The following is a 14,304-nucleotide window of genomic DNA, read 5'->3' on the forward strand; positions in this document are numbered from 1 at the left end:
ACTTTATTCCATCTGTATTAAAGCCATGGCACAGATTCCTCTTTTCAGCATCAAATCTCATTAGCAATATTAGATGCAAGCCAGAGAAAGTTAGGAACTGGTAAGTCACAAAGCAATTATCTGTGAGAAGGAGACTTGAGTATATGAGGGAGAAGAGGAACCTCCTCTCCACAGGGATATTCTGGTCTTTCCTGTCAAACCCTGGGATCAGGTAGTGAAACTGAGTGGCACTCTTTAGGAATGGGTTGATTTGTTTGTTTGTTCATTTAAATTTTATTTGCTTGAGTGGCTGCTGCTGTTAATAGTTGAGGAAGGAAGAGCCTTCATGAGAAAGGTGATTTGAACCATCAGTTGGCTCTAAAGCCACACTTCATGCTTGTGGGTAAATTTTGGCTCTGGACTGACCTTAATCAAGCCCCATAGTGAGCTCTCCATGGTCCTGTCCTTTAGCAGCCTAATCTGCCATTCTTAGCCAGAAAAGAATGAAGAGAAAGGGCTGTGGTTCATAATAGAAAACTTATATTGAGTTGTGAATCGATTGTGTCAGATAGAGGATAGCTGGATTCCAGCAAGGGAGGCCATGAAGCACTCTCCTGGGATCACTGCTCAGAAGGACAGAATGAAAACATTTCCCCTTCTTTCCATCAGGAGAAGCTAGGCCTGAAGCCTTTTAGAAGTTTTCTTGAAGATTGGGGATTTTAGTTTCCAAAATGCCATAATTAATGTCAAGCTTAAAAAACCCAAAACCCAGTCTATGCCATTCTGTATATTTTTAATGATATACAATTTATTTATTCATTTATTCTACTTACCCAGAACTACACTAAATTGTTCAGGAAGGATATGGAGAAAGCTTCCCAGCAATGCTCCTTCAGCGATATGGATGTAAGCTTTTACATTTCCTGAACGGAGTACAGGTAGCAGGACTTTGCTGTAGATTTTAGATGGGGTTAGCAACTGCTCTCCTGTGAATTTACAAAGAAATTAATGTTAAACAGAATATAAGATAGTGTGTGTGTGTGTGTGTAGTAAGCCGGGTAAGATTCCTTCCTCATCCCAAGGCATCAATTCTTTCTGTGGCAGAAGCAAAATGGGATGACACTAAGCAGGTACCTGAAGACGCTTTGGAGAGAGATATAGTAGAAATGAGTCTTGAGGTTTATATATTATTTATAAACCCTTTTGTTCACTATACCAGTGAACTAGCAGAGTTGCAGCGGTTCTTAACTATGAAAGTCAGCAAAGACCAAATTAACTTCAAGACAGAGTCTATTTTGTTTGGTACAAAAATAAAGTATTTTACTGATAGAAAATAACACAGTTTATGGCAATACAAATTTACACCAACATACTCACACACTTGGTCATACAGATTACAGCAGGGCTCACAGCAGTAGAGAGAGAATATTTTAATCTGGTTACAAAGCTCCAAAACTCTCTTTATATACACTTCCCTGAACAAATGATGAAACCACTAATTGGCAATGGCAAGACAATTAGACTTTTGCATCATCCCAATAATTCAATAAAGTCCAGCTGCAAACTTGACCTTTAAGCTGATTGACTGATGCTGAGTCTTCAGTTTCTTCCAGGTTTTGCAGGCTTGTACAAAGATATGGAAATCACAAAAAACCAGTCCTAATTCAGGACTCCCAACACCCCTTCTTTTTTGGGTTTTCCACTATTTCACCACGTTACAACATTTGTACAGTTAATCACATTTTTAGCCCTCCCTGAAACCTAACGTTTCACAAATCTCCCAATGTTTGATGGCTCCTAACGGTTTTGTAAAGACGTCTGCCAAATTATTCTGGGACTCACAGTAGACTATGTGTTTTAAACTTTAACAGTCACTGGCTTCACCACTGGGACCTTAAAGTCCTTTATTGCTGGATCAGTCAAGTAACTTTACCACTCACCAGCACCATACTTAGCCTTTTTGTAAATCGCCACACAACTCTTGCTTCTTGGAACTTCCATGATTTTGGCTTACTTCCAAATATCAACCTTCCAACGTTGCTTTTCTATCATTTGCACAGCCAATGCCAATTTGAATCAAAATAGCACAAAAATTCTCATCTGACCTCTGCAGAAAAAATTCTCCAGTGCTCCAAGGTTCGAGATACCTTAAGATTCCCTTAGACACTCCAGGCTGAATTTGTTTTACTACATAGAATAAGCACAAAGAGTAAAGCATATGATTTCACAGTAGAGAAATGACGTTAAAGTCCCTCCCTATCCTGACTAAATTCCTTGGCGACTAGTTTCTAAGAAACTCTATTTACAAGCGGCTTGCTGTTAAAAACTTCTCCTCAGTGGCAAGTTAAATACTTCTGTCCCGAATGCAAAACAACTTCTCCTCCAAAAACCTTGTTAACTCGAAGACTATGTAATTCGCTTTCCATGGCACACTCCCATTGTTTTCGTTCAAAAGAACTTAATTGCTTTACTTCCGCATAAGAATTAGGTTCACAGCTCACATTACAAGCGTGTATTCCAAGCCTATGGGGAGGCACGCCTTTGTTTTGTCTTTGAGACCTACGGGGGATCTGCACCTCCTCCTCCTCCTCCTCTTGCTCTTGTTGCTCTCTGTCTTCTGGCTCGGTCTGAGTTGCTACAGGCGTTTGCCTGCTAGAAGAATCTAAATCTAGTAAAACTGACGGATTATCATGTACCGATTCCCAATTCTGCTCAGCAAAGGAAGCAGATTTTGAGACAACAATTCTTCCTCCTTTGTGCAAAAACCTCCAACTACCATTTTCATAACCAACAAACATCATTTTGACTCCCCTGGGTCCTAGCTGTCTCCTTTGAGCTAAAGGAATATTCACAATTGCATAGGATCCCCAGATTCTGATGTGTTTTAAACTAGGATTTTTGCCAAAAATTAAGAAAAAAGGAATATTGTTAATGGCTGAAGACCACGTTCTGTTGCACAGATAGTTTGCAGCCATAAAAGCTTCACCCCAAAGCTTGGGATCTGCTTTGGCATCCTTCATTAAGCATTCCATTTTCGTTTTCAGCACGCCAATCCGCCGCTCCACATTCCCAGCTTGCCAAGACGCCATGGGATCTGTAAACTTATGAGAAATCCCATGCTTTCTGCAAAAATCAGCAAACTCTAGACTTCTAAACTCGCCCCCCCGATCCGAACAGAAGTTCTGTATTTGCCTTTGCAAAGATCTCTCCACCTTTTTAACCCATTCCTTTACTTTGGCTAGACACTGAGACTTTTGCTTTAACAAATATACCCATGAATAACGTGTTTTGTCATCTAAAATGACCAGGGCATATTTAGCTTTCCCATAACTCTCTGGGAAAGGACCAGTCAGATCTAAATGTACTAGACCAAGAATGTCCTTATGTCTCCAGTCTCTTACACGTGGAATATTGGCTACACGTGATTTTGCCAACTTACAAACAGAACAGTCAAGGTAATTCTGGCAATTTTTTACTCTCACATCTTCAGCAATCTTGAGAGTTTTGCCCAGAGATCTAAAACAAGGATGTCCAAATCTCCTATGGAATAAATGTAGGCAATTGTCATGGGGAGAAATGTTTTTGTAAGTCATAGAACTTGAAGAAATATCTTCCTCTCCACCTTGGCTCTTGTCCAGGAAAAACAAACCGTTTTTTAAACTGGCAGTCCCCTTCAGTTCTCCATGCCTGGAAATAAAACATTTCCCCTCCTCAAAGGAGACAGAGAACTTTTTCTCCATTAGGTTTGACACACCTAAAAGAGAATGACTTAAGTTGGGAACAAAAATAGCATTAGCAAAGCTTTCGTTAAGGACAGGAATATGGCAAATTCCTTCTCCCTTCACTTCCTGCTTTGAGCCGTCAGCAAGGAAAATAAATCTGTTAGACGTGACTCTGAAGTCCAGGAAGCTTTCCATTCTAGTAGAAATAACAGAATTACAAGCTGAGTCTATCAGCCAGATAGCTGAGCTTCCGTTTCCTTCCTCCTTGGACATCTTGCTCACTCCGGCTGTAACGAGCTGTGCTGACTTCTTTGAACAAGAAGCATTTTTCCAGCGATGCTCAGAAACTTTCTCAGGTTGTAATCTCACTCTACAGTCAATCTTCTTATGTCCAATTTTGCTACATTTCCAGCAAACAATTGTTTTTTGTGGCTTGTGCTTTTTAGAAACTGAATAAGCAGATTCAGTCTCCTCCTTTTTCACAGTCCCGGTCTTAACCCCTTCAGAACCAGACCATTGTTGAAATGAGTCTGCCTTGCCGTTTGAGCTCACGGCTTCTCTCTTGGAATGTCTTTTCTGTTGTTCTTCTAATAATTTTCCGCACACATAATTCAGGGTTAAATCACGGACAGTCACTCCCTCTAGGGTAGTCACCAACACGTCCCAAGACGTTGGTAAGCTAGACAAAATAATATAAGACTTCATTTCCTCTGAAAGAGTCAAGCCAGCCGATGCTAAACTTTGGAATATTTCTCTCAGCTCCTGCAAATGTTTGCCAATATCTCCAGATTCTTTTAGCATCGTCCTATACATTCTGCGTGTTAAATTTATTCGATAACCTGCTGTATCTCTTATATATACTTCACGCAATTTTGTCCAGATCACATGAACAGCATCCTCTCTATTAACATAGAATAGCTGATCATTCCTCATACAGAGGATTATATAGGTTTTTGCTTTCTCTGCATTTCGATTCCACTCTCTCAAATCAGCTGCACTTAAATCTTCATCGGGTGGGTCTGTAACTACTTCCCACAGCCCTTGGTTCCTTAAACTCATTTCAATCTTAAATGACCAAGTAATATAATTTGTGTCTGTGAGTTGTTCCATTTGTGTATTCATTCCTATTTGAAGTGCCATAACTGCTAATTGGTTGTTTTTTCAACCCTTTTGTTATTTGAATTTCCTTTTTGGGAACTGACCGGCTTAACAACCTCAGAATCCCTTTTCAAATTCAAAAATAGCCTTCTATCAGACAGCGTGTGACTTTGCAAGACAAAAGCTTTACAAAAAAGCCTCTTCCTTTGTCTAAATCCCAACGTTCTTTTGAAAAAGCAACGCTCCAGGGCAATTAGTCAACGCACGGCTTCTCTGTCTTATCAGGTCCTACTGTTTCTCTGTTAAGAACTAGAATTATGTCCAGACTGTTACTGGGCCATAACCTCTTGAGGTTTATATATTATTTATAAACCCTTTTGTTCACTATACCAGTGAACTAGCAGAGTTGCAGCGGTTCTTAACTATGAAAGTCAGCAAAGACCAAATTAACTTCAAGACAGAGTCTATTTTGTTTGGTACAAAAATAAAGTATTTTACTGATAGAAAATAACACAGTTTATGGCAATACAAATTTACACCAACATACTCACACACTTGGTCATACAGATTACAGCAGGGCTCACAGCAGTAGAGAGAGAATATTTTAATCTGGTTACAAAGCTCCAAAACTCTCTTTATATACACTTCCCTGAACAAATGATGAAACCACTAATTGGCAATGGCAAGACAATTAGACTTTTGCATCATCCCAATAATTCAATAAAGTCCAGCTGCAAACTTGACCTTTAAGCTGATTGACTGATGCTGAGTCTTCAGTTTCTTCCAGGTTTTGCAGGCTTGTACAAAGATATGGAAATCACAAAAAACCAGTCCTAATTCAGGACTCCCAACAATGAGATCCAATAAAGCAGAGGTATGGAACCCTCCAGATGTTGCTGAACTACAACTTCCATCGTCCTTCACCATTGTGGCTGGGGCTCATGAGAGTTGCAGTCCAACAGCACCTGAGCAGTCACACATTCCCCACCTCTGTAATAAAGCAAAGCAGGCACTTATATACAGCATTATTATTTTTAACTTGCTGATAGCTGAATGGTATTTATTTCCAAGAAATTTTCAGAATAAGAAAATGGCAGGTATGGATATACCTAAAGTATAGGGCCCACATCCACCAGGAACTGGAGAGTAATAGTGTAGGGATGATGTTAAAAGAATCTTCCTCACAAGACCAAATCCTTGATTGTGGAGGCCTGAAGAAGCTATTCCAATTAGGATATCCCCACTGACAATCCTCTCCTGCTGTGGAAACTTCATTCCTTGTTCCACAGCACCAACTGCAAAGCCAACAAGGCTGTATTCTCCAGGCACACGTTTGGCAGACATTTCATTGGTCTCTCTTCCTAGGAAAGCGGGAGAAACCAACAATGGTAATTCCCCTGAAATTTCATGGAACTAGATTTCCCTAGACATATGCCTAATATTGAAGACATGAACAACATCCTTAGTTCAGTTACAAACATAGTTGTTATCCGCATATCTTACTATCTATAATAGTAAATTTGAACATGTTTCCTAATGTCTGATTTAATGGGAAGAAGGACACTCATAAAGATTAGCAGAAGCACAAAATAAAAATATTAGGAGTAGGGAGAAGAAATGCCTCTGAAGCCTGCACACATATATACACAACAGAATGCAGATGCACCACGAATCACAGATAAAACCCACAAGATCTCACAGCTGGCCTGATTAAAAATGGCATGGAACAGACACTTTTCCTAATCTCACCACCAATCTTAATCTGATGTCCAACTGCAGGAGAGCCAGGCTGTCTGAGATAGCACCAAACTTTGGCTGCATTCAGACAACACAATAGTCAACAGTAGGGTGATAATCAACTTGACAGTTGTTTATCTAGGGGGTGCTCCCCACACAACATGATAATAATCAGCCATAGTGTGGATTAGGATCAGCATTGAGTTGACTATTAGTCCACGCTGAGGACTCACCCATCCCCCACCCTCGCTCCCCCTCAGTCCTCCCGCTAGTATCCCATCATCCATTGCTGCTGAAAATTTATCCTGCTGGCTAGACTAGAGTAGCAGCCACTGCTTTGACCGCTTTTGCCTTGCAACTCTGTGGCTGCTGAAATAACCAACGGTGCCCTCCACACAACACGATAATCAATGGTGGTTCAAATAGCCAACTCTGTACCCAAATAACCAACTGTTGGTTAAAAAGCTTTCTCCATACAACACGATAACCCATGGTGGGTTAAATAACCAACCATTGACTATTTAAACCACCAATGGTTATTGTGTTGTCTGAACCCAGCCTCTATAACACCAACATTTTGCTGGGACTAATGACCTGAAGGGAAGGCTTCCCCTATCCAGCATTAGAGCATGCAGGGGGTTTTTTTATAAGGAGGGGGAGGGATGACAGCATAGCTATTTCTCCCCCAGCATGCCTACTTTGTCCCCATCCATGGAATGGGGACATAATATTGATAGTACCAGCCATTAGTGTAGTGGAGCCAGGACTTGCAGGGACACCACACCAGCATTTTTAAAATTATTATTGGCAGGGACATGAAGAATTCCTTATTCGTCTGGACCTAGCTGCAATCTTCACAGTAGCTGGGGGGGAATGAATTTTACTAGCAGCAATATATTGTTCCTTGTTGCAATACAAAGTACTTTGCTACTTGGTCTTGAATGGGCAATTAAGACCCATTCATTTTACAGAACACCTACTTCTGCTGAAGATACAATTGCTAGAACTGGTTGATATGGATCAACATTGCTGCCTGAATGTTTAAGCTCTCTTTGTGAGTGTAGCTATAAGGGCTGTCATGATGAGTGCCTGCACTTTAAATTTGGCACTACACCACTGGTGCCAGCCCAAATCTAGACAATCTTTATCTGGGATTTTGTGTGTGGCTTTTTTCCCATCTGGAAGAGCCTCTGGCTCAGACCTAGATTTTGCAATTGGAAATGTGTGCTACACCACCAATAAAACTCACAGCAACTAGGAGACAAGAGAGAGATTTCAAAAAGGGTCAGGAGAAAAAGTGGTCATACCGAGGAGAGTACAGCCTGCCAGCTCACAAGCTTCAGCAATGCCCTCTGTGACTGCCTGAGCCACTCCAGCATCCAGATTTCCACAGGCAAAATGGTCAAGGAAGAAGAGAGGCTCAGCTCCCTGGACCAGGAGTTCATTGACACACATGGCAACCAGGTCTTGACCAATCGTGTCATGCTTATTGCACAGCTGGGCAATCTGTAATGAGCAAGTGACTCAGTTAACTTTTAATACAATTGCATTGCTCTTTTATAAAATATTACTTTCGGCTGTATCGGACACCAGTCTTGATGTATAGGAGAAGAAAAGAAGGGAAAGTTTTGCAGTGTGAGCAGACGTCCACTTATACTACATTGGATGGAACCCACAGGCAGTATCTCAAGTTATGGTCTTATTCCAAACTGGAGTCTTTTTCCAAATGAGCAACTGATACCAGGAAAAAAATACTAGTAAGGTGCAGGATGGGGAGAGAGGAGGAGAAGGAGAAGAAGAAGTTCATTGAGATGATAGCGAGTTGCCATATAAGGATTGGCTGTATTCAGCATGATCGGTCACAAGTCTAAAAAGGTTCTATATAACCCGAAAACAGAAAAAGATTTGAGATATTTATGTGTAAGTAACTCTTGCGTTCATGAAAAGGTCATTTCATCCTGGTGTAGGTTTGTAAGTATCTCATTACAAGATTGTGTACAAATAACACAAATGTAAGTAAGAGCATGCATCTGTTTACCTTCAGTTTTGTCCCAATGCCTTTCGTTTGGGCTACTAGAATGGGATCATGATAACCAGATGCTCTCAAATCAAAGAAGGCAGAAATGCTCCCCTGCTGGCCATGGCTGCCTGCAAAGAACATAAAAGTCAAAGGCGCTACGGACAACAGCATTTCCACTGAGGACTAAAAACTTTATCACTGTCCTCCCTAGCCAGTTCTCCTGCTCGTAGCTCAACTGCTGACACAGGGTTGGGTGGGTTGCTGGAAAGGGCTAGAATACATAGACAGGGCAATAGCATTTATCCTTGTGGTTCATGTACTTGATGAGATGCTACTCTTCTGAGTCCTTAAACATCTGATTCACACAAGCCTATGCATCATTTGATAGGAAATAACGTGGTGTGTCTCTCCGTTGATAACTGAAACTATGTATGTCACCCGCCTCTTTGAAAACAACGTGTTTGAAATTGTGAGAGAGGTTCACACAATCTAATAAGCCACCATGGAACTCTTTTCGGAGCACATACTGCTGAGGTTACTGTGGTTCCCTGAGCAGTTCTCACATTCAATAAAGTTTCCATGGGATACAACTGGGGCTACATTCTTATGAACAATGTAATGAACAACACCCATGAATTCCGTGCAACTACCCAGAACCAACTAGTGTAATTGTTGGGGCTGAACCCTGTGCTGCTGCCGATGGAAAAAAATTGTCACCAAGATGTATCTGTGGATGGACTGTACTTCTGTAAGCACCACTGTATGTGAACTAGAGGGTGGCCTCAAGCAAAGAATCGTAAGAAAGATTAGGTAAAAACAACTTCTGGAACATATTTCTACTGGAAGGAGATTACATGAGGGCAATTCGCCCATGTGTCCCATTAAAGAGATCAAATTTGACATTGATCTCTATGATAGGTTAAATTAATTACTTGTTTAAAAATACTTGAGTTTCTATATAGCAGTGAGGCTGCTAAAAACATTTACCGATCAGTCACTCAAATCTTCATGTTTCTCTTTAAGATTCTATTTTTCCCAGCACCAGCAGAAAACAGCAGGTGCTGCCACTGATGCTAATAAAAGGTGAAAGCTGAGCAGCAGATTTCAAGTTCACCCAAATTTGCAATATGATATCAAACTAGACAGCTGTTTGCATATTCTATTCAGCAATTACAATATGTAAAGCTAGGACAGAAGAAGCCTGTTGACATTTCTGCACTGACTTTTTGTTACTGTATGTGGCCTGTGGTAGCTTTCCCCAAACTGGTGCCCTCCAGATATGTTGGAGTAAGGGCATCTCTACATTAAGGGAAAAACCTGCAGCATCCTTACCAGCCTTTCTTTTTCTCATGTCTTTCCAAATTCACTATAGGATGCTTTAGACTGTGACCAGCAGCGACCACATGATTTTAAATTAAAAACCTCCTTTCTGGGCAATGCTATTCTGTTAAATGAAACAGCGCCATCTATGGGGAGAATTATAGCACTACACTGGGGAAATCCTGTGATAATTAAATACTGCATTATCCCCATTTTTTTGAAGTATGATTATTGGGGGAAAGCACAGGAGATATCCTCGAGATGGATGGCGTCATGTAGAGGGCTCACAAACTTCTGTGAGTGGTCAATCATGAGCATGCAATAAACCAGTCATGCAGAGAAGCTCTAAAACTCCCAGCATGCCCCAGCACGCATGGGAGTTGTGGCACTTTTTTTCTATCTAAACATGCATAAGATTGCATCTTAAGTGGATTAAATGTTGCAGCCCTACTCACTGGGGATTCTCCTGCTTCTTTTTGTGCATGAGAATTGCCCACATGCAAAAAGCTGGACAGAAACACCTCAGAATAATGAAGGACAATGAAGAAAGCTTTTGTTTGGTTCACATTGGAGAAATTTGGAAAATTAAAGTTTGTTCAAAATCTTTTGACAGTTAATTGGTGCATCCTGTTCTTACCTGATTTGGAACCACTCGAAGTTGGTAGCTTAGGTGGCTGAACCAAGACACTGCAAGCTATAGAATTTGCAATTTTATCTTCATATGGGCTCCTAAAATAAAATTTAAAAATCACAAACGTCATTGTTTAAAACGTAGCAGGAACACCTAGAGCACAGGGGAAGACAAGGAACATCACTCTCCTATCATTTCAGTGTTGCCATTGGAGCTTTTTAGAAGTGACCCAGAAAGAGAATTGGGCATGTGAGACAACATCTGCTGCATGTTGAAAGAAATGTGGTTGCTATTTCTTGCATTTGGCAGTTTTGGAGAACTGGTTACTGCTTGTATTATTTATGTATTTTAAATATTGGTATTGGGTTTTACTGATTGATATTGCTTATTCTGTAATGAATTTAAAATGTAATGTGAGTATTAATGAAATGAATTGTTTATTTAGATTGTTATGTTTTGAAATGAATTGGTCTCTGTCATAATAAGAAAAACGAACAGGCAAAGGTAGCAGTGTTGATGGTAAGAAAAAAAAATCAAAATCCATATTCATGTATTACCTTTATTAGGCCAACCAAAAGATCATTAAAAAACATGCAAGCTTTCAAGGTCACCAGATCTCTTCACCAGGCAAGATATTACAAAGAGCAGGTTTAGTGAGCGGGGGGGGGGGGGGGAATGGAGAGGGGGGAAACTGATTTGATGATGAAGTCACAGTGCCTGTATGTTCAGAGAGTCAAGTTGAAGTTGGAGAGGAGGGGTCTGCAGACATTCAAATTAGGCTCTGCGGGTCATCTGATGGTTACAAGATTGGACCTGGAGCTGCCCATAGAGTAACTGAGAACAAGGAAAGGGAAAATGTTGGTTTCCCCCATTTTGAATTTTTTAAAAAAAAAAAAAAATTCCACCAGTATCCAAGGCAGTAAGCCTGTGTGCAGTAAGCTTGTCTGCCAGTATCTGAGGCAGTAAGCCTGTGTGCACCAGTTGCTGGGGAACATTGGTGGGAGGGTGCTGTTGCACCATGTCCTGCTTTGTTGGGTTGGCCACTGTGTGAACACAGTGCTGAACTAGATGGACCCTTGGTCTGATCCAGCATGGCACTTATGTTCTTAAAATCCTGCTGTTACTCAGATGTGTTTCCATACTGGGCAAAGCCCATAGGTCCCTTTTGCCAGAGGATCACAGAGATAAACTAGACAGTCTTCGTTCTAACCTAGCTGAGGATAATGTTTGATGCTGCACACTGTGACTTCATCAACATGCCAGTTTTTTTCTCCTCCCCATTCGCCCCACCAAACCTGCTTTTTGTAACATCTTGCCTGATTATGAGAACTGGAGATCTCAAAAGCTTGCACATCTTCTGCAATCTTTTGATTGGCCTAATAAAGGTATTACATTAATATGGATATTCTAATGATATATTTTTGTGTGGCACTCTGCTTACTTCAGGCATACTTATGTGGAAAAGCAGCATTAAATTAAAACAACAACACTTTTTGCCTAAGATGGTAGTTTTCAGAAAAACCTGGACAAAATCAGAAATGTTGGATTAGCACACATTATCTGCCAGTGTTTTGTTTACATACACAGCCTGACTGAAGAACTTCATAGCCTGATACCCAACGTCTTTTCTGTACGTAGCACCTGGAAAATAAATGGCTGCTAGTCCTTTGTAGGCATCTTCAAGTGCTGATGTGAGGTCCTGCTGGACAGCTGTTACTGTAAGAACTCTGCCTCCATGAATCAATACTTTGTTATCCTTCATTATAGTAGCTCCATGGAAGACTTCCAAGCCTAGCTCTTTTGCCCGAACGAGCCCTACAAAAAGCAAAATAGAAAATTGGCTCCATTATTAGTTTCAGAATATAGATGTGGGTAGTTGTATTGCCAGTTTGCACACTTCATAATGAAAGAGATTCCGATTTCCAATAGAAACCACCCCCCACGTCATATGTTGTTCTGAATGGGCTTCTTCAGATTAAGGGGAAATCATGTTGCCTTGCCAGGGCTTTGCTTCCTGCCTTTCTAGCGCAATTGTAATGGGCTGCATTACATGGGCGGGGATGGGTGACCACGTGGTCTATAATTGAAAACCTCCTTCCTCTCAGTGCTTATAACACTTAATGGGTCAGTGCCCTCTAATGGGGGCTCTGTAGCACAACTTCAGCTGCACATGGTAGGAAATCTTGTGATATTGCAGCAGAATCGGGATATCCAGGGTTTATTTACAATGGAATTACCAGAGGAAGGCATGGGAAACATGCGAGAGGTTAACAACATCATCAAAAGGGTCTGCAAGCTTCCATGAGTGGCTAGTCATGTGTGTGGCTTATTTTGCATGTGTGAGGAAGACCAATGTCTCTGTTGACAATATCTCTGTTATTGATATTGTCTCTGTTGACAATATCTCTCTTGACAAGATATATGAACTATCCAGTTTTATTTCCCACTGATTTCAGTGGTGCTTACTCACAAGCAAATGTGAACAGAATTGCAGATATGGTAAATAATTTAAATTACTAGAGGTACTTATTGAGGTATTTTTTCCTTGACAAGAAGAAAAACATCAAATGAGTTATTGGTTGTGTCTTGCAATAGAAACAGACAGAACCCAAGAATTACCAGTGATCTCATTGCCCTTATTAGAGCAACCTGGATAGTCTTCACTTGCCATGACAACTGACACAGTAGTACAATTATCTGACCAAGCCAAAATGAAATTGCTGAGGCTGCCGTCAATAGCGGCTTGGATCACTTCATAAAGATCATTTTCAAGAAGCTGAAGAACTACCTGCAAAAGTGAACATAGCAGGCAAATGTGGGTATTTAAATGACTATGCAATAACTATTGCATTTTAAAATTCAAGGTATTATTTTTGTTTCTAAAAAGCAGTGAAAATTAGCTTAGTTATTACAAAACAGAAACAAACACTTAAGGCATAATCTTATGCTTGTTTACACAGGGAAAAAAGCCCTACAACTCCCAGCATGGCTGGCTGGAGGGATGCTGGGATCTATAAGACATTTTGGTCTAAATATGCACAGAACCTGCACCTTTACTTATATTTCTCCTAATGCCTTCATATCTTAGCATTTGTTATCCATTTTGTAAATAGAGGTAAATAGAGGTAGCAGCAATACATTATGTAATTTTAGGGATAATTGATTCTGGTAAAGAAAAGGATTTTTTTATGGTTTGTAACATCTTGGTATTACAGATGTCTGCAATGCAGACAGAACAACAAGGGGAAATGTAAGTGATCATTAACTATGCATTACTTTTAGAGTGTTCAAAGCGCTTTACATATATTATCTGAATTTTCCTTAACTTGCTTAAGAATATGAAGTGTCAAGGGAGAAGGAAAATTCTTTCATGACGAAAGGAAATTTTGAACTAGGAACTCCATGGTTCTTGGTTCTGAGTTCTCAGCAGGCAGGAGCTATCAAATCAGCACCTGACTACTACTGAAGCTGCACTAGGCACTGTAAACTTGACCAAAAAGAAGCTAGAGTGTAACACAGTGACTAGGCTGAATCAGTCCAGCCACTGTGTCACATTAGCTTCCTCTTAGTCAATTCATAATGCTAGTGCAGCACTACAAGCAATAACACTGCATTACCACAGCAGAATTGACATCCAGTCCAAAATATTAATTTTTTGGCTCGGTGATTCTCTGCCTTACCTGGCACTCAGGGTCACCAAAATGGCAGTCAAAGCTTAAGACTTTTAAACCATCTTTGGTAAGCATTAATTCTATTTGCAGCACACCTAAATGCGGAAAAAAGAAAAGAATTAAGAG

General features: G+C 40.5%; 1 protein-coding gene across 1 annotated transcript in view; it reads right to left on the reverse strand.

The window, feature by feature from the left end:
* The window catches only part of LOC134399511 (trifunctional purine biosynthetic protein adenosine-3-like), a 39,264-nt gene that overhangs the window by 8,034 nt on the left and 16,926 nt on the right, over positions 1 to 14,304 (reverse strand). The window contains exons 9-16 of the mRNA XM_063127575.1: positions 14,188 to 14,273; positions 13,127 to 13,295; positions 12,091 to 12,322; positions 10,514 to 10,605; positions 8,575 to 8,684; positions 7,844 to 8,042; positions 5,909 to 6,160; positions 813 to 965 (exon numbers count right to left, since the gene is read on the reverse strand). Coding sequence (XP_062983645.1) covers positions 813 to 965; positions 5,909 to 6,160; positions 7,844 to 8,042; positions 8,575 to 8,684; positions 10,514 to 10,605; positions 12,091 to 12,322; positions 13,127 to 13,295; positions 14,188 to 14,273 — 1,293 coding nt within the window. The remainder of the gene's footprint in view (positions 1 to 812; positions 966 to 5,908; positions 6,161 to 7,843; positions 8,043 to 8,574; positions 8,685 to 10,513; positions 10,606 to 12,090; positions 12,323 to 13,126; positions 13,296 to 14,187; positions 14,274 to 14,304) is intronic.

This window comes from Elgaria multicarinata, chromosome 5 (assembly GCF_023053635.1).
Source record: "Elgaria multicarinata webbii isolate HBS135686 ecotype San Diego chromosome 5, rElgMul1.1.pri, whole genome shotgun sequence".
NCBI lineage: Eukaryota > Metazoa > Chordata > Lepidosauria > Squamata > Anguidae > Elgaria > Elgaria multicarinata.